Below are 19537 nucleotides of genomic sequence, written 5' to 3' on the forward strand. Positions count from 1 at the left end.
GAACGGGAATAACAGGCTAATTTCACTGGTAACACTTTTCACTATTCACAACTAAAGGATTAGTTCATTTCCAGGACAAAAATTTACAGACAATTTACTCCCAGTAAGTCATCTAAGTCATCATAGGACAATTTTGAAGTTGGAGGAGAAAATGAGATGGGAGTTTTTCGACATACCCTAAGTGTCTTGAGCCAGAATACACAGATTTCACGCAGAGCTAGACAAGACGAGCATTTGAGGATAAAAAAAAAAAAAAAAGTATAGAAATTGTCAATTTCTTTTACAAAATAACCAAACGTTTCGCTAGATAAGACCCTTCTTCTTCGGTTGGGGTCGTTTGAAGCCACAGTTAAACTGCATTTTGGAAGTTCAAACTCACAGCCACCACAGAAGTCCACTATATGGAGAACATTCCTGAAAGGTTTTCCTCAAGAAACAAGTTCTTTACAACTGAAGAAAGAAAGACATGAACATCTTGGATGACAAGGGGTCATAGTAAACTATCTGTAAATTTTTGTTCTGGAAGTGAACTAATTCTTTTACTAGTTGCTTATTAGCATGCGTATTACTAGCACATTGACTGTTGAATAGTACTTAAAGCACATATTCTGCATGCCTTGCTCTACATCTCTTAATCCGACCCCATACCTAACCATCAAACTATCTAACTATTAATAAGCAGCAAATTAGGAGTTTGAGACAAAACTAATAGTAAATGTGTTCCTCAATCCAAAGTGTTATTTCACTAAAAAAAAAAAAAAAAAAAAAAAAAAAAAAAAAAACTTCAAAGATGCATTTTTTTCCACAAACAAGCAAAGAAAATCCTTATTTGCAACCTTTTAACCTTACACATTTTCTTAAGAAAATATGAGCGTTGTCTGCCTGTGAAAGCCCTTTCTAGAAAGTTGTTTTCTGGCCCATGTCAATAGTCTCTACGGTATTAATGTGCTTCCTGTGACCACTTGTGGTCTATTTTCTATTTTCTTACACCCTACATCACTTTAGTGGGAGGACCAAATGCAACACTTCTTAAAATTAGTTTTAAAACCAGTGTTTGAAGTTTTAGTTAAGAGGTTTGCTCTGATCAGTATAACCAAACATCACTAACAAAAAGCTGTTTCTAGGTCAAGGTCATTGTGGTCGGAGGTTTCTGATATGCAGCAAAGTGTCATTTTTCCCTGTAACCAGTACAAACTTTTAGAGTGGTTGAAATTTGAGTAATGTTCTCTTTTGTGTGCAGCTGTAAAGTGATAGTTCACCCAAAAACTAAACACCTGTCATGTATTTCACAATCACGTCATTCCAAACCCTTATGGTCTTATGTGAAACATATAGTAATGCATTTAAAGACTGCTCATTGTTAAAATGAATGGGGGAGACTTTCAAGCTTCAAAAGGTCACACAAGCCCAGAATATGTAGCATTAAAAGCATCCCATATATTTTATTAGCTATGTTTTTGAATTTACATGGTAGCTTTGCATAAGTAACATACTGAATAGATAATCTTTCATGCTGACGTGCTGTTAACACCTGCTACTAATCATTGAGTCACGCAAGAATCAGATCAGTCCGTTTTGTGAACAAATCATTCACACTACTTCTGTGAACTGAACAAATTGAGTCATTCTTCACATAGAGCTATAATACGACTTCAAAAAAAAAAAATAGAGCATAAGTTGTATGGACTACATCTGGGTTTTCCTTTTAGTTGTAAAATTTACTTGAAATACAGCAAGAGTTCATATTCAAAAAAAAAAAAAGTTAATATTTAAATAATGCAACGACACATTTATATACAAAACTATAATGTGATTTCATATATTGTTATTTAAACTGCATTTGATTTTATATGAAAATCTCGTAGTGCCCCTGTTGAGACATGAAGAACACAGACTCAACTGATGGAACACTGATGGTTACTTTTAAGGGGTCTGAAACTTGGGTTCATTCTTTAAAGAACCAAATAACACTACAAGTAACAATACCAATACTTGCGTCTTAAAATCTTCACTTTCAAACATTAAACCCATCAAGCTTTTAGCATATCAAACCCTCAAGCTTTTTACTTTTTTTATATTTATTTTTGCTGGAATCACCACCAAATCAAACCTTTTTCCTGAGTAACCGTTGAGCGGCGCTATGATGGATTCTAACTTCCATTTGGATGCTTTCGTGTATTTTCCATAGAAATCCATTAAAACAGAATATTAAAAAAAAAAAAAGTCAACTAAACTGAAACTTGCAATGTAACTAAATATAAAACTGTGCACAGGTGTAACCTTATCGGCTTAGAAAATGTTAATTTGACTAGAAACACCAGAGACTGGAGACATAAAAAACAACACTGTTCCAGCGGGGCGAGACTTCCGCGTTCAGAAAAAGGTGGATATTAGTGAAATGCTGGAAATTAGGCAAATGTAAATATGAATGTATATGAAGTGAACTTTGCACACATTGCATTCCCAAATGCATGTTAAGATGATTGTACAAGATGTAGTTTGTGATCAGCAGCACAACTGTAAATCATCCGCTCGGAAAACACAATATAATAAGTTGCATGTGTGTAAAACACAGTGACGCTCTTTACTCTAACACAAAGTGCACACACATTATAATGTTAAATTGTATTTAATTAGCTGTTCATTGACTAACATTCACTCACAAAACTGCTAGGGGTTCATGAACCACAGTTTGGGAAACCCTGGATTACACTAATAATGCTTTTTTGCCATTTTGGAGCTTGAGAGTCCTGAAAAGTGGCCAGAATGCGTTTACATTATTGTGTTCCACACAAGGAATCATGAAGGTTTCATATGACATACAATGGTGAGTAAATGATGACAGAATGTTCATTCTACAGTCAACTATTGCGATTAACTAAGAGCTATTAAAGCTATCACTAGTAAACAAAGTATGTAATTAAAACAAACAACACAGAGAACAGTAAATGTTTACTTTTATTTTTCCCCTAACATAATGGTCTTTACATGTGTAAAAATACAGGCAGTCAATCCTAACAGGTGAGGCAGGGGTTGAACATTATGAGACAGGATCAGGACTCACCATAACATCTGTCAGGAGACTGGCAGCCACATCCACCTTCAGATTGCCCTGGATAACATGCCAGCAGAGCTCATACAAGGCTGTCTGCAGATCTGCAAGACAAAACAAACACAGCAGACTCAATAACAGCTTTCACTTCCTACAGGCATGCTGATAACACCTGCACAATATTAAACGGGGCTTCTCACCACAACCCTGTCAAGAAAGCTACTAAGGCTTACCTATAAAAATGACCCAGGACCAGGCAGAGAATGTTTTGGGCAGTTGACAGAACGCCCCTTTTTCTATAAGGGCCAGTGCTTACATTCCTTTGTCAGTTATTCACATGCTTGTAATTTTTTTTTCTTGTAATGCATTGTTGTTGTGAATCCAGTAGATTAAATCTGTCTCCAAGGTTATGTAATCTATTTTTTTTGTTACTGTTTGTTTGTTGTTTTTTAAATTGCAAGAATGACTCATTAACATTTCATCCTTTAGAATCCATGATAATAAATCAATAAGTCTTGCATTAACATTTCCCAGTGACCGTTTTATAAATATAAAAAAAAAGTAAAACTTGAAACTTTGTCTGCAGGACAAAAATAAATAATTCTTTATTGTTGGGCCCTGAACACATAAAAAGTAATGAACACTGGGGCGTGAAATCTTGTGCACAGAATAATGGATGATCGGTTAATTGTTTATAAGGCAGTGCCATGCCAGCTACCACAGTTATATTCATGGCAGGAAACAAGTGAAAAATCAAAAATGTAAATTAATGAACTATATAAAATAAACATTTAAAAAAAGCAAATAAATCTTTTATAAAAGCCTTTTTTTCCTGTGTTCACAATAACAGCCATTCAACAACCAATCTATTATCCACAAGTGCACTGTGTGTACCTCAAACACACCAATTTCAGCTCAAATAAGGGCAAATATTCATGAACATCCAGACATTTGCTGATGCAGTTTAGACTCATCTAAGCAGCGACAGGGAAACTCTTCACACGTCACCTCATGACACTGGCTGTCACTGTGGGAATTGCCTCCCCAGACGTGTGAATTGGGATGAAAGTGTCAAGGTAAAGATGTTAAATGTTGTTACAAGCAGCCGTCAGACGCTGAACACAGTGAACTGAAACATCTGTAGCGGACACGTGACAGGTACTAGAACATTTACCCTACATTATAAACACTTACATTCATTAGGGCTAAAATGATTAGCCAGCATTGTTGAGAATACAAAAAAACGGTTAACGAATATTTTTGATCTCGTATGACTTAATGTAAGGGTCTGCAATAACATCCTCTAATTTTGTTAAAGCTACTAACATCTTGAATATTGTGCAAGGGTTATTTATGCTTATGAGCAGAACAGCATACCACAACTCTCTTAACACGCAAAGAGGGTATATGATTTATCTTCATTGTGAAATATTAAAATTGGCTTACTTATGAAATTTCCTTTCATTTGTATTGTTTTCCATGTATACTGTTTACATTTAAATACAATTTCAAATTTTTATTTACAATAAAAATCAATTTAAATTACAATTTGGAAAAATAATCATATATGCAAAAAAAAAAAAATAAATAAAAATTAATAATAATAATAGCCACTGTCACAAGCCCTAAAATTAAAAATTATAATTTGAACTCACCTTTAACAAACTCATGACTGCTGGGTTTCCCTGCAAGGTCCTGGAAAAACTGTAAACTAGAAACAGAAAAGGCAAATAAGTGAACAGGCAAAAAAATAATAATAATTTCAGTTATAAATAATCACATAAGCAAAAAAAAAAAAAAAAAAAAAAATGATAAAGTCATTTGCACTGGATTACCAGTGAAAAAGGTATAATCATTTTTAGACATAATTCTACATTATGCTGGGTTAAACTATTGATCCCATACACCCCTTATGACACATTTAAAACGTGTTTTTATCATACAAGGGCAGTCTGTTATCCAGCACCACAATCACATGATGCTGAACAACTTTAACACATTTGTACAGGTTAAGTTCAATATCAGCTAAATACTGCAAACAAGTGCCATTTGTCTCATCCGTCTCACAAACACCCACATGGATCAAACTACCTGCAAAAGGTGCATGTAAATACAAATCAGGCAGTGCTCAAATCCTAGTAAGCTACCTAACAAGACAGCATTGCATGTGACAAGACTAGAGAAGAAAACCACTAGGCTTAGGATGCACTAGCATCCCACTTCATCACAAGCGCTCAAAAAGCTGTGTGCATGAGCAGCTCACATGGTCTTGACACTCTGCTGCACTATGATCACTAAAATGCAGTCTAAGTAGGCAGCTCGCTGGGTGACAACAGTTAGCCCGCTCAGTAGATTTTAAAGCTGTGCTGCTCATAAATGCTGTCTAGGTAGGGCAGATCACCACGTCTGAGACTCAACCAACATCTCATATCTTAATCTAACGGAGCGCTTATGAAAGTGAGCTTCAACTCTTTAGCACAGTTACGTCCACACAGTACACTGCACACAACCTCCTAACATCCTATAATATTGACTTCAGGTCCGCTCGGGGCGTATGAGATCATGTTTACCAGGATGTAACACACATTAAATACTATGTAACACACTGATAAGAAGATACATGCTAATGCTAAGCCAGCTAACTATTAGCACACTGACGTTACATTCATGAAAATTACTAAAGTGCCCGATAAAGTGCCTTACATATCCACGTGTAGAAACTATAGACTTTATATTCCTTATTTGGTTAGTGATATATTTAGGTTTATTAGTTATTTTGGTGAACTTTAAGTAATGAATCTTTAACGCGCACTAGCTGTGGACATTCACAATGAGGAGAACATGATTTGTGATTTCGACAATCACCCGCGGCGATACCGCCCGAATAAAATGTATATGACTTTATGTTCATCCCCACTTCCCACCTAATTACTGAACTCTTACTCACAACTCATTTTTGCCGGATTTGTCCCAGTTTTTTATCCAGTCAGACGGGAGGATCAGCGCCGCCATCTTCCTCCACACACACTCACTCACAGCAGCGGCGGCGCGCGCCGGATGTTTAGCACACACGCTCGCGCGCGTCAGTGCATCTCGGGATGTCGGAGTGTTTGAATATACACAATTTCTATTTCATTTTTTAACTAATTTGATATTTCAATTTTTATTTAATTTTTAAACACATTTAAACTTCTAAGAAAAATGATACATGTTTAAAGACATCCCTAATGTGATTCTTCTTTCTTCTGCATATGAACCTAGGCTTTGTTTTCATAATATAATTGTGTCTTTTGACTGTACAGTCAGTTGTATCCGCAAGCTTTAACTGTAAGTAAATTATTTATAATATTTAATAAAACATTAAACATGTTGGTGTATCGTTCTGGGCACCTAGGAGGAAGTAGATAAAAGACACACTGTTCTACACACTTTGCTATCAACAGCAAATACAAAACTGATAATCATCTTAAAAAAATAAAATAAAGTACACGACACAGAAAGTGGACACCGCAACACCAGCATTAATAAATTATATATTTATTTTCTATGTTGCATATTTCCGAGAATGTATGTTTTATTATTATTATTATTATTATTATTATTATTATTATTATTATTATTATTATATAACAACTCTATACTCTTTACTCCGCTTTACATACAAACGATCGGTTTGAGATTTTTTTTTTTCTTAAGAAAACAGTCAGGGACAGCTTGAAGCTTTTATTTTGAAAATACTAACGCATTTTCCAGCTTTTGGTTTGTCGCTTGAGACTTTTATTTTGCAATTGCTCCCCAGACACGTACCCTTCCGCATCGCTGAGCTCCACCAATAGGAAGCGGACAGGAGTTCCTGCAGGACTGTCGTGGGCGCAATGGCAGCTTCAGAAATGTTTTATAAACTTTTGATAGTTGTTTTCCTCGCTGTTAGTTTATACAGCACGCCATCAGATGGACAGAAAAAGAAGGAGGTCAGTGGATGTTTGTTGGGTTTTTATAAAATGGTTTTTATCCCTCATATACATGAGCTCACTGCTTACTCAAATGATTTTATGGTTCTCATAGCTTCGCTCTGTCTCAAAACCACAAGGGATTAAATGACAGATTACTTTTTGCATTTCTTAGAACACTGTGATCCATCTATTGAATTACTTAATTGAATTATTGATCACGGTTGTACTCGCGTTTTACGAGCTGACACACTTGGCCCTGTATGCAAACTAAGCTAAGCTTCCTGCTGTACAACTGACCTCACTGCACCTGAATTATTGACTAACTTAATAATACTATTTTTTGCTGGTGTGTATGTAATATAGGACGAAAACTTGTGGTTACTGCATAAGGTCTGAACCAGTGATAAATGTGCTGTTTCTTTGAATAAAAGCATGATCTGAATGAATGGGTGATATGTTTGTTTTTAGACCCTGCTGTCAGAGAAGGTCAGTCAGATGATGGAGTGGGCCAGTAAGCGTGCAGTGATCAGGCTGAACGGAGAGAAGTTCCGGAGGTTGATCCGAGCCCCTCCACGAAACTACTCCGTCATCATCATGTTCACAGCACTGCAGCCTCAGAGACAGTGTGGAGTCTGCAAGTAAGAGACACTGCAACTCAATGCACAAACACCTTACTCTACTGTCTAGCAGTTGTTATTGGTAGTAAAATGTAAAAAATCTGAAACAAAATGTAATAGAAATATTAAACAAATCTTCAACAATAATGTCAGATGTTTTGGAAACTAAATGTTAAAGTACAATTGAAAAAAAAAAAAAAATAGAAATAAATAAATAGTACAAAATAAAATACTGCTGTTGTGTAGGTTACAATATAAAATACGGCTGTACTAATAATAGTCATTTTTCAGTCGCTGTATATTTTGGAGGGGCCAGTCGCCATCACTGAATTAATCGAAATGATCCGAAATTAACTTAATCCATTTATTGGTTAATTTCCATGAAAAGTGTAAGACTGTGGCACTATCAAACACTGTTCTGTTTGTTGGAATGTCTAAACCATCAACACTGGCTCTGTCCCAAATGGCACTTCCTCATGGTGTATGGGATTATTTTTGTGCCAATAAGAATGAACGTAACTTTATAAAACTGAACGTAACTTTCCAATAAACGATCAAAAATATGCCACTGCAAAAGAAGAAAAACACAATGAAAATGAAAAAATGAACTCAGTCGCACGAATTTAACATGCTCTTCAAATATGCTTCATTCTTTGTTAATGATTTTCAAAGAATCGTTTTCGCGAATCATGGATTCTGAATGCGTTGCCACAACTTTCGCTTACGCTTCGCAAATTTTCGTTTGCTGTTTTGGCACAAACCTCTCGTGGGGGCGGGCTTAACAGCGATCTACTCTGATTGGCTAATGAGCTTTTGATGGACAGTTGCTCTCTGAACTGGAAGCACGGACGGTGACGTCAGTGGCGCAATACGTCGTGCTTTGTTTATAGAAACTATCAGAACTGTTGCACACTGTACATGAATAAAACTTTTATCGATGTTATTGATTAACGTTACTTTAGCAACACGAACTTACTTCAAGCTGCCCTGAGGGACAAGCTGAGGTGGAAGATGATGCTGCTCCGTGTCTTTCCTGGGAGCTCATCTTTAGAAACTAAGAGACGACCGTAGGTGAAATACTAATAACATTAATACTTAATATAAACAAAGCACGACGTATTGCACACTGCAACAACTTTCCAATATGTGCGCCACTGACGTCACCGTCCGTGCTTCCAGTTCAGAGAGCAACTGTCCGTCAAAAGCTCATTAGCCAATCAGAGTAGATCGCTGTTAAGCCCGCCCCCACGAGAGGTTTGTGCCAAAACAGCAAACGAAAATTTGCGAAGCGTAAGCGAAAGTTGTGGCAACGCATTCAGAATCCATGATTCGCGAAAACGATTCTTTGAAAATCATTAACAAAGAATGAAGCATATTTGAAGAGCATGTTAAATTCGTGCGACTGAGTTCATTTTTTCATTTTCATTGCGTTTTTCTTCTTTTGCAGTGGCATTTTTGATCGTTTCTTGGAAAGTTACGTTCAGTTTTATAAAGTTACGTTCATTCTTATTGGCACAAAAATGATCCCATAATGGTGCACACTTTCATGGTATAATGCTGTTTTTACTATCAGGAAGTCAAAGCAGTACAAGTCTAATAACAAAACTAAAATGGCAGGTGGGACACTGTACACCATATGTAGATGTGGCAGCCATTGTAAGCCCACAAGGCTTTTTCCCACCAATGGCAGATGGTTAGTGTTCAAGAAATGAGCCATTCAAAATGAGTCATTCATTTGTTGTTGCACAAAAATGACACGCTTTAGATTGAAACCTAAATTATTTGCGTTGAATATACTTGATATTTAAAAATCCTACAAACTACAAACAGATTATCTGGAGAATGGATGAATGAATACTTGATATTTTATGTGGATAATGTCATTTTTTGTTTTTTACTTTTGTTTTCAGACAGGCAGATGAAGAGTACCAGATCCTTGCGAACTCTTGGCGTTATTCGAGTGCATTTACTAACAGGATTTTCTTTGCAATGGTGGATTTTGATGAAGGCTCAGATGTTTTCCAGATGGTAACTACCTTAAATTTATTTTACCTTTATACTCCGCTTCACATTTGTTTTCACAAAATGTACATAAAAAGCATTTGCAACCCTTTTTTCTTCTATAATGTGATTATATTTCCAAGTGAAACAGTATAGTCAATGAAAAAAGAAATGGGGAGCAGGACTCGATTTTTATCCATTTAAAACTGAATGGAGCCAGTGAAGTTAACCAATACAAATGTAGTAGTCATTGACTACCACAAACCTTAGAAAACTTTTCTCCCATAAACTTTGTGTCTGAAAGGGAAACTCCTATAAACGCATAAGCCACAAAAATAACGCATTTTTCACTGTGTGTTTTTAGAAAATTGTGTTTTTAATGCCAATAGAGGGTTTTAGGCACAAGCTGCTAGTAGATATGTTATTACTTAATACTTATTTAATTCCACGCGTGTCCTCTACAGCTCAACATGAACTCGGCTCCGACATTCATCAACTTCCCGGCCAAAGGCAAACCGAAGCGAGCGGACACGTACGAACTGCAGGTCCGAGGCTTTGCGGCCGAACAGCTGGCTCGATGGGTGGCCGACCGAACGGATGTCCATGTAAGGCTAGTGCAGACACATTCAGAATCTGACGAACTGAACGCTCCCATCGGTCCTTAAAAAAAATCGGTCGCTTTCAGATCCGGGTGATCAGGCCTCCTAACTACGCCGGGCCGCTGATGCTGGGTTTGTTGCTGGCGTTCATCGGCAGTCTGGCTTACTTGCGCCGAAATAACCTGGAGTTCCTGTTCAATAAGAACGTCTGGGCTTTCTCTGCACTGGTAGGAATTTGTGTTTTATAATATTATGGCTCTTCTGAGAAAATTATTTTTCTTCTATTGATACCCTTGTAAATGTTTTTAGATCACACTTTAGTTTGGGGACCAAGTCTTACCATTAACTAGTTTTTTTGCCTCAATAAACCTATAATTCACTGCTTATGTATAGTTAGGTAGATGTGAATTAAGGCATTTAAAATATGCTCATGCAAAATAAGGCAGTAACATCTGCTTTGTAAGTACTAATAAACAGCCAATATGCTAGTAATATGCATGCTAATAAGTAACTAGTTAATAGTGAGCATTGGTCCTTAAAATAATGTGTTACCAGATTTTAATCAAGAGAATACAAATTTAGCTTGAGAATGTTTAAAAAATGGTCTTAAATATCTCATTTAGTTTCTATTTTAAGTTAAAGCTTATTAAATATGATGCAAGCATGTTATGGAAATGGAAATTATTATTATTAAATAATAGAACGGAAATGGAATTGTCTGCCAGATGCAAATGATAGAATATAATAGAGACCCAAGTGTTGGGGGGCTTCATTGTTTTTTTTAATTTAAATTAGCAACTGCATAGCAATGCATTAACAAATATTCTGAGAACATTAGAAACTGCATAGCAACATGCTAGTTTCGCATAGGCAAGCTTTTATCATTTCTACAGAATATATAAAAAATTTGTACAAATTTCTCTCCCTTTCTTTCCATCCAGTGTTTTGTTTTGATCATGACATCAGGTCAAATGTGGAACCACATCCGAGGACCTCCATACGCTCACAAGAACCCAAACACTGGCCAAGTGGTAAGACCCTGTACTTTGTGCGTCTTTGTATAACTTTTGTTTGGTTTTATACTTTACAGACCCCATGAAATGGCTTAATAATCCGAGTTTACTCTGCTATGTTGATGTATTTCATATTGAGAATTGCCTGTCACTTTTGTAATCATTCTATAGACCATTTAATTGGGCAAAAATTAATTCATCAGTATTTCTGATCCAATTCCCTTAAAGCGAAAGACTGTAAATCTTAAATGTGTGTTTAAATAAAGTTGCATAACATCTTGCATAGACTAAAAGCCACAGAATTCTTCAGTTTCATGAGGTCTTTAAACAGGTTATGACATGCCTTTTTTTATTCTTTTAATGTTCTATGAGTTTAACTTATAATGTTAATGATGTTTAAAGTTTTTGAACAGTAAGATTTTTTTAATATTTTTTTAAAGAAGTCTCTTCTACATTTTAAAATCTAATTTATTCCTGTGATCAAAGCTAAATTTTCAGCATTATTCCAGTCTTCAGTGTCATTTAGAAATCATTCTAATATGCTGTATTGCTGTTCAAGAAACATTTGTTACTACTATTTATTAGCAATATTTAAAATAGTTAAGTTTTTTCTTTTTTTTTTTTTTTTAAGGATTTTTTGAATAGAAAGATCAAAAGATCAGCATTTATCTGAAATAAAAAGCTTTTCTAACATTATACACTATACCATTCAAAAGCTTGGAGTCTTCTTTTTTTGTGAGTTATAGAATGTAAAACTTTTATTTAGAAGGTATGTCTTTAAATTGATTAAAAGTGATGATAAACACATTTATAATGTCACAAAATATTTATGTTTCAGATAGACACTGTTTATCAAAGAAACCTGAACAAATTCTACTGGGCTGTTTTCAACAAAATAATAAAAATCCTAAATATTTTTGAGCAGCAAATCAGAATATTGGAATGATTTCTGAACAGTGACGGCGCTACACTGGGGCTTTTGAATAGAATTTTGAATAGCCCTGGTTTATCCCCCCCCAAGCAGTTGAGATGGAAGAGTGCTGTCCTGTGCTGTTTCCACATATCTGTCACACAGTAACATTCACGTCATGTGAAGTCTTTCACCTTTGCGTGTAAAAGTCTTTTTTTTTGTTTGTCGTTGTCTTGTGTCGAGCCCTGCATGGGCCTCAAATCTAGGCCCTAGCTTGGCAGCTTATCAGAACTCTCAGGCTCCGAAAACCCCCTTCTCCCAAAACAGATTTACTGTTTCAGTTATTAAAAATTTGTATGTAATGGCAAAGTGATTTATATTTTGTTTTTTTTTGTTTTTTGTTTAAGTTCATTTAGAAAAAAGTTTAGGGCATTTTTTTCGTTAAATATAAGTTTTTGATTTTTAAAGTAACGGCCAAGCCGTCAGCGGCAAACAGTGAGATGATCATAACTTATGCTTGACCAATTTAGACTTCTCAAATCATCACGACTTGCCTGAAATAAAACTATAGATATTAAACAGTTAGTTTAAACGTTTAACCTATATAAATGTGCTTTGTTAGACACATATCCAATCGTTTGTGCGGTGAGTGGAAGCTAAAGCGCGTTTTACACGACATGTAGGCGCCAGCGCGATCACTTGCATTGGAAACATCTTAAAACCTTTAAAACGAGATAATTGCAATCGAAAACAAAAACTCTTTCATTATGTAATCAGCAACGATGCATTTCTCTCTAAAGGCGACTCCACTGAGGAAATGACGTGTCAGGAACGTCAACTTTATCTTTGCGACACTGACTCAGAAACCAGTAGTTTATTATTAATTCAAACATATCCTTATTTCATCTCTTTTTCAACATATTCATGGTAATTGCTTTTGCCGGTGCTTTGTGCCAAGTTTTAGCCTATTGTGTGCGCTTGATCGCAGATTTGCGGAACTCTTCAAAGTGAAAAAATTCTGGCGCCGTGCCTGTTTCTGAAGAATTATGTGACTGGAGTAATGATGCTAAAAATTCAGCTTTGAAATCACAGGAATAAATTACCTTTTTAAAATATATTCACACAGAAAACAGTTATTTTAAATAGTAAAAATATTTCAAAATGTTACTGTTTTTGCTGTACTTTGGATCTTTGGATAAATGCAAGCTTGGTGAGCAGAAGTGACTTCTTTAAATCACATTAAAAATCCTACTGTTCAAAAACTTACTGACTGTTAGTGTACACATGCACAACATTTTCCACTCTCATTCAGACTCTCTAACAACAAGCACACACAGTTTTTGTGTTTTGTCTTCTTTAAAGCTTGTCAATCCACCTTCTTCTACCCATAAGAGCAGACGCAGCAATTTGTAAATATTATGGGTCTTGCTTCTGGTCTCATCTGCGTCCAGCTATTTTTAGCTGTACAAAATAGCTCATTTCGCTGGTTGATATTGCAAATTGGTGTGTCTTACCATATTATTTTAGTGTAGTATCTTAATTACGAAGACACTGGTTTGAAGTGCGAACAGTTTTACCGTGTACTGCACTTTGTTATTCTTCTAGTTATTTCCCTATAGCGGCTAATGAACCGGAAGTTTTGCCCATAGGCTTACTTCCGTGTTGAAGAAAAAGGTGGACAAACTGCCACTGTTATGATTGAATAATGCCACTGCATTGCCTCACTGCACTGAAAATTAGATTTGTCATGTCATGATCCTTTTAAGTTTTCGTTTGTTCAGGTCTTATTTCAAATGACAATCCACCGTAACATCTTTCTCATTTCAGAGTTACATCCACGGCAGCAGTCAGGCTCAGTTTGTGGCAGAGACTCACATTGTGCTCCTCTTCAGTATCCTTCACTACATAATTGCAGTTATTTGCTGAATAAAAGGTTTAATTTCTCTTAAAACAACAAAACAATCGTGCTGACCCCACACTTTTGAAATATAGTGTATCTGTAGACATAGCTGTGTATTAAGCATGATATATGTTGTGATTGGCTGTGGTTTTATGTCTAGTTGTCAGTCATAAACTTGTTCCTGAACTGTGGTTCAGATGCTGCGGTGACTTTAGGAATGGTGCTGCTTCATGAGGCTGCGACCTCTGACCTGGACATCGGGAAGAGGAAAAGTATGCTGTGGCACGGCCTGTGCTCTAGAGGTTATAAACGCTTGAAGTCAGAACGGGTTTAATTGTTGTCTTGTTTTCTCTGCAGTCATGTGTGTAGCAGGAATCGGGCTGGTGGTGCTGTTCTTCAGTTGGTTGCTGTCCATCTTTAGGGCCAAATATCACGGATATCCTTACAGGTGAGATCATTAGACTGCTGTCTAAGAAACTGCTGTAAATATCAATGCAAAAGTCTGAGAGCACTGTAATGCAATATTGCAAAATTAGCACTGGAGCTAAATCTAATGTCACTAATATTTATTATTCTCGGCATGATTTAAGAACTAAAGAGCATGTCGACTTTCAGTGGAAAAGAAATCTGATTTCCATGTCACATACATCTCACAAATTTACATGTATTTAATTATTGACCTTGACCTGATTACGGTGCAACAAATGTATTATTCAAACTTTGGGATCTGTATGTTTTTTTTTTTATATTTTTTTTTTTTATTGTTTTATTAAAAAAGATTGCATTAAATTGACCAAAAGTGACGCTAAATACATTTTTAATGATACAAAGGATTTCTCTTGCAAATAAATGTGGTTAGATAAACATTCTATTTATCAAACATTTTGAAAAATAAAACGTATCATGGTTTCCACAAAAATATTCAGCAGCACAACTGTTTTTAACATTAATAATGATCAGAAATGTTTCTTGAGCAACAATTTGGCATATTAAAATGATTTCTGAAGGATCATGTGACACTGAAGGCTTTAGTGATGATGCTGATAATTCAGCTTTGATCAGCAATCAATTACATTTTACTACTATTTTTGATCAAACAAATGCAGACTTGGTGAGCATAAGAGACTTGATTAAAAACAAAATACTGTGAATTGCACATTTGTGAATGATAATTTAAGATGTTATATGAATGATGAGCTGAATTTATTTACTGACATAAATGTCTTTTCTTCTTTGTGCAGCTTCCTGTTTGGTTAAATGAAGTCCTTTGGAGGAGCCCTGGCAAATATTAATGCGCAAAGTGCCTTAATGTTTAAAATGAGAGATTGATTTGGTAAAGTTCTGCTTGAACCTGTATGTGCCTTTTTGCTTTTTTATATAAATCCCAGACTGCATTTTAAAGGTCTTTCATGAAAGTTTAATTTTTGATTTCTCTCCCTGAGTGGTCTAGTGTGAGGAAACGTGGTGTCGGTTACACAGAGGATAAACTGAAGTGGATACACTGTCTGGCATCACTTGCTAATGAGGTTTTATAGCTAATCAGATGTACAGTTTTATATTGAATTTGGTTCGGTTAAAATGCGTAGATTTGGAAGACGCACAAAAGCGAGCAAGGTGTTTTCAATTCTACCTCATAAATGTGCATATCAAGTGTCCAAAGTCAAATCACAGTGGGTGTAGCTTCTGAGGTAGTTCGATATGAGATGGATGGAAAGCTCAGGGTGAATGAAAGTGTCCTAAATGTGGAATGTTTGCTGTTGTCCTGCCTCAGGTGATGATTTCTGCCATTAAAAGTGCCTTGATTGCTCACTGCGTTGTATTTCTTTTGACTGCTCTTCCAGTTCAGTCTTCTCATTCTGCTCTGAGTCATTCAGTTGGAGCCTTCAAAGCGATACAGTATAATAATATTAGGTGCACTAGGTAATTATTGTAATAAGTAATTATTGATTTATAGCTATGTCTAGAACAACGCATCATGCTGCCTACTAATTCTGCAGTATTCTGTATCTAATAATATCTGCTGTACTACTCAGCTTCATTAAGTTTATTGTGAACAATCTCTGAGACCTGATACATGCCACACTGCCAACACAGCCCAGTGGAAAAGTGTATCACACAATGCAATAATCTCAACTTGATCGTCCATTTCCTTTGTATGTTCATGCGTGATCAGACTAACAAAGTTAAAGATAAAATAAATAAATAAATAATTATTTATGAATAAAAAAATGTACTCACCCCCTTGCCGTCCAAGATGTTCATGTCTTTCTTCAGTCGATAAGAAATTATGTTTCTTGAGGAAAAACATTCAGATTTTTCTCCATATAGTGGACTTCAATGGTGCCCCCAAGTTTGAACTTCCAAAGTGCAGTTTAAATGCAGCAATGGCTCTGACCAATCCAAGCCGAGGAATAAGGGTCTTATCTAGCGAAATGATCTGTCATTTTTGAAACAAACTGGCAATTCATATACTTTTTAACCTCAAACATTTGTCCTGTGTGAACTCAAAGTTTTTTCCGGTTTCTCGTTTTCTTCCCCAGCTTTAAAATCATCCTATATCGCTGCAGATGTACTGACCATGCAAAGAAGATCAAACGCCCTTTATATATATATATAAAAAAAAGGTAAAACAGCGATGTAGATTTTGACGTAAAGGTAGAAAACGAGACGGGAGTTTTTCAACATACCCTAACTGTATTGACCCGGATTACACAGACTACGCATGCGCATCGCAGAGACGATACAAGACGAGCATTTGAGGTCAAATTGTTTCAAAAATTACTATTTTAAGGCATTTGAAGCTGCATTTAAACTGCATTTTGGACGTTCAAACTCAAAGTTCAAATATGGAGAACATTCCTGACTGAAGATAGACATGAACAACTTTTTTTTTTTTTTTTTTTTTTTTTTTTATTCAAGCAAAAAGATTGAACATTACAAAAAAATAAATAAAAGATAAAATAAAATAAACAAATAAACTATATATATATATATATATAAACATAAAACAAAAACCATTGAAACAACTAAACAATAGTTAAGATTTTCTTCCTTTTTCCTTAGGACATATTCAACAGTTGCAGCGGGGGAGCTATATCAGAACAGAATTTCTCCATGAAATCTAACAATATGACATTCTTTTTATTATAAGTTTGCATTAGAGACTTTTTCAAAATCTCCATTTCTCATAAAAATAAATTACACTTTCGTATCCATTTCGCAAATTTCTGTTCATGAATATAATATTTACCTTGTAAAATGTAAAAGTTAACAACATACTCAATCATTCTACTTTTGTGTGAATAAGTACAAATCACGTCTTTTAAAGAAAGCATATAGTTGACATTTCTTCGCAGAAATAGAAAGGCACTAACATCAGACCAAAATCTAAGAGACAAATCACAATCATAAAACAAATGACACAAATCTTCCTCATGTGCATTACAGAAACTACAAGTATTGTCAGTGTCCATGAATTTAGAAAGAGCTAATTTACATGGGTAAATTTTGTTAAGTATTTTGAAATGCACCTCTTTAACTTTATTCAAAATACAAAATTTATAAGGATTTGACCAGGTCGTTTTCCAATTAATATCAGAAATTTTTGCATTCCAAAAGAATTTTCCTGTGAGATTTTATGTTTTGATTACAAAATTTGTCTAATATAAAGTGTTTCTTAAAAAGAATGTAAGAAATTATACCTTCCAGCTTTTACTGCATTTATACATGAAAGTCATTTAAATGCAAAATAACTGCGTTTTTACGTTTTTTTTTTTTTACCTCGGAGATCTGTGTTAATCTACACACATAATCCTTAAGATTACTATTTTTATGCATGCTATTAGTATATTATGTAGTGTTTACTGTTTCACATAGTAGTAGCGCTTATTTTCTAGCACATCTGCTGATCGCCTCATGTGAGTCTAAAACATTTTTGCAAGTCCCTCTGGATTTGCAAAAATGCATTCGATTTAAATGTTTTTTAATGATATTTTCATTGTCTGTCCAGCAGGGGTCAGTGCTGTCTCTCTAAACATTTCCATATTGAATAACGATTAAGAAACGATGAGTCATGGAATAGCAAACGACCTCTCTGATTTTTTTTTTTTTTTTTTTTTTCTATTTTCACCAACCATAATTCCTAATGTACATTCAACCAAATTAGCTTAGTTTTAACCGCTGTCATAACATGATAAAGAGAAAACATATGTAAACAGGATATAAGAAAAAAAATAAGATGAAAATATAAGATGTACCACCCACATCATGAATATGGGCAGAACTTCTGTTTTATTTAGTAATCATGACATTTTTATTGTTCTTTTGCCTGCATTCAAAGGCATCCCTAATTTTTCCCTGTTTTCGTCTTGTAATGTCTGTCAGAGTAGGTAAATGATTAGGATTACACAACTGAAACAATCCTTTCTCATTGTGTTGTCCTTTTTGATTTACATGCCTTAACAGGTGTGCTCAGGTCATTTGCCGCTGCACATCCACACGTTCTGGTTTAGATGTCAAGGAGCCAATCAGGCCAGACGTTGTCTTTAGCTCCATATAAGGCCAACCCTGAGTGCTCTCGGTAGTGAGCAGCGGGTGTTTCCCGTGCTGAAGGCACACATTGTTCCTCACAGGGACGCTGCCCATGCTAAATGTGTGCAGCTCTCCACGCACCACACAAATAACCACTGTTACTGTATGAGATGCACACACCAGCGTATACATGCAGCATCAATATATAGAAGTTTCAAGCATATGTCATTAGGATTATTGTTTTATTTTATTATTATTTTTATGTATTTATACAGAAATTATTTAAAATATGATTTTGAAGCAGAGCTGGGTAGTAACTGATTACATGTAATCTGGATTACATAATCAGATTCCAAAAGTTAAGTAGATTAAATTACATTTTAAAATGCTCGTAATCAGACTGCAGTTACTTTCTTATTGATGACATGATACCATATTATTCACATAGTAGCACTGAATGATTCATCATTTATTGATTCTCCCTATTTCCTCTTTTTAAATATTTAAATGTTCCTTTCTAAAATAGCTTATACTGCTTATATACATTTAGAAAGTATCCCAGGTTTGTGGACATTCACTCAAATACAAGTCACTAGTCAGTTGGCCATACAGCATTTGACCATTAGATTTACAAAAATCAATTCAGGTTTAAGAAGTGTTTCAACACTGCATCAACTACTGATAACCACATTGATTTTTTTTATTTATTTATTTATTATTTTTAATTAATTGAATTATCACTCAATGGGTTATATAAACTTGCATTACTGTGATTTCTTTTTCTTTTCTTTTCTTTTTTCTTTCTTTCTTTTTTTTGTTTGTCTTTCAAACATTAAAATGCACAAAAAAAAACAGATTTTAAAATAAATATTTTAATAATAAAGTATCAGATTTGCATGTTCACTGCGTCTTTGTTGGTTAATGGTCACGTGGTATGCAGGTAAACAATTATTTATTTTTTT

At 35.0% G+C, this 19537-nt stretch overlaps 2 protein-coding genes across 3 annotated transcripts in view; one reads left to right on the forward strand and one right to left on the reverse strand.

Annotated features, from left to right (window-relative positions):
* The window catches only part of thoc2 (THO complex 2), a 96669-nt gene extending 90572 nt beyond the window's left edge, over positions 1 to 6097 (reverse strand). For both annotated transcript variants that reach the window (XM_051127672.1, XM_051127671.1), the window contains exons 1-3: positions 6000 to 6097; positions 4708 to 4763; positions 3065 to 3156 (exon numbers count right to left, since the gene is read on the reverse strand). In XM_051127672.1, coding sequence (XP_050983629.1) covers positions 3065 to 3156; positions 4708 to 4763; positions 6000 to 6064 — 213 coding nt within the window. In that variant the 5' untranslated portion in view covers positions 6065 to 6097. The remainder of the gene's footprint in view (positions 1 to 3064; positions 3157 to 4707; positions 4764 to 5999) is intronic.
* A 769-nt stretch (positions 6098 to 6866) lies between these two features.
* Positions 6867 to 15854, forward strand: magt1 (magnesium transporter 1). Its single transcript, XM_051127678.1, has 10 exons — positions 6867 to 7023; positions 7474 to 7643; positions 9533 to 9650; positions 10088 to 10228; positions 10309 to 10449; positions 11164 to 11253; positions 13973 to 14036; positions 14243 to 14317; positions 14403 to 14493; positions 15287 to 15854. The coding sequence occupies exons 1-10, from the start codon at positions 6928 to 6930 to the stop codon at positions 15300 to 15302; spliced, it is 1002 nt and encodes a 333-aa protein (XP_050983635.1). The 5' UTR covers positions 6867 to 6927; the 3' UTR covers positions 15303 to 15854.
* Positions 15855 to 19537: the final 3683 nt, after the last annotated feature.

The sequence above is a fragment of the Labeo rohita genome, chromosome 14 (assembly GCF_022985175.1).
Source record: "Labeo rohita strain BAU-BD-2019 chromosome 14, IGBB_LRoh.1.0, whole genome shotgun sequence".
In the NCBI taxonomy this organism is placed as follows: Eukaryota; Metazoa; Chordata; class Actinopteri; order Cypriniformes; family Cyprinidae; genus Labeo; species Labeo rohita.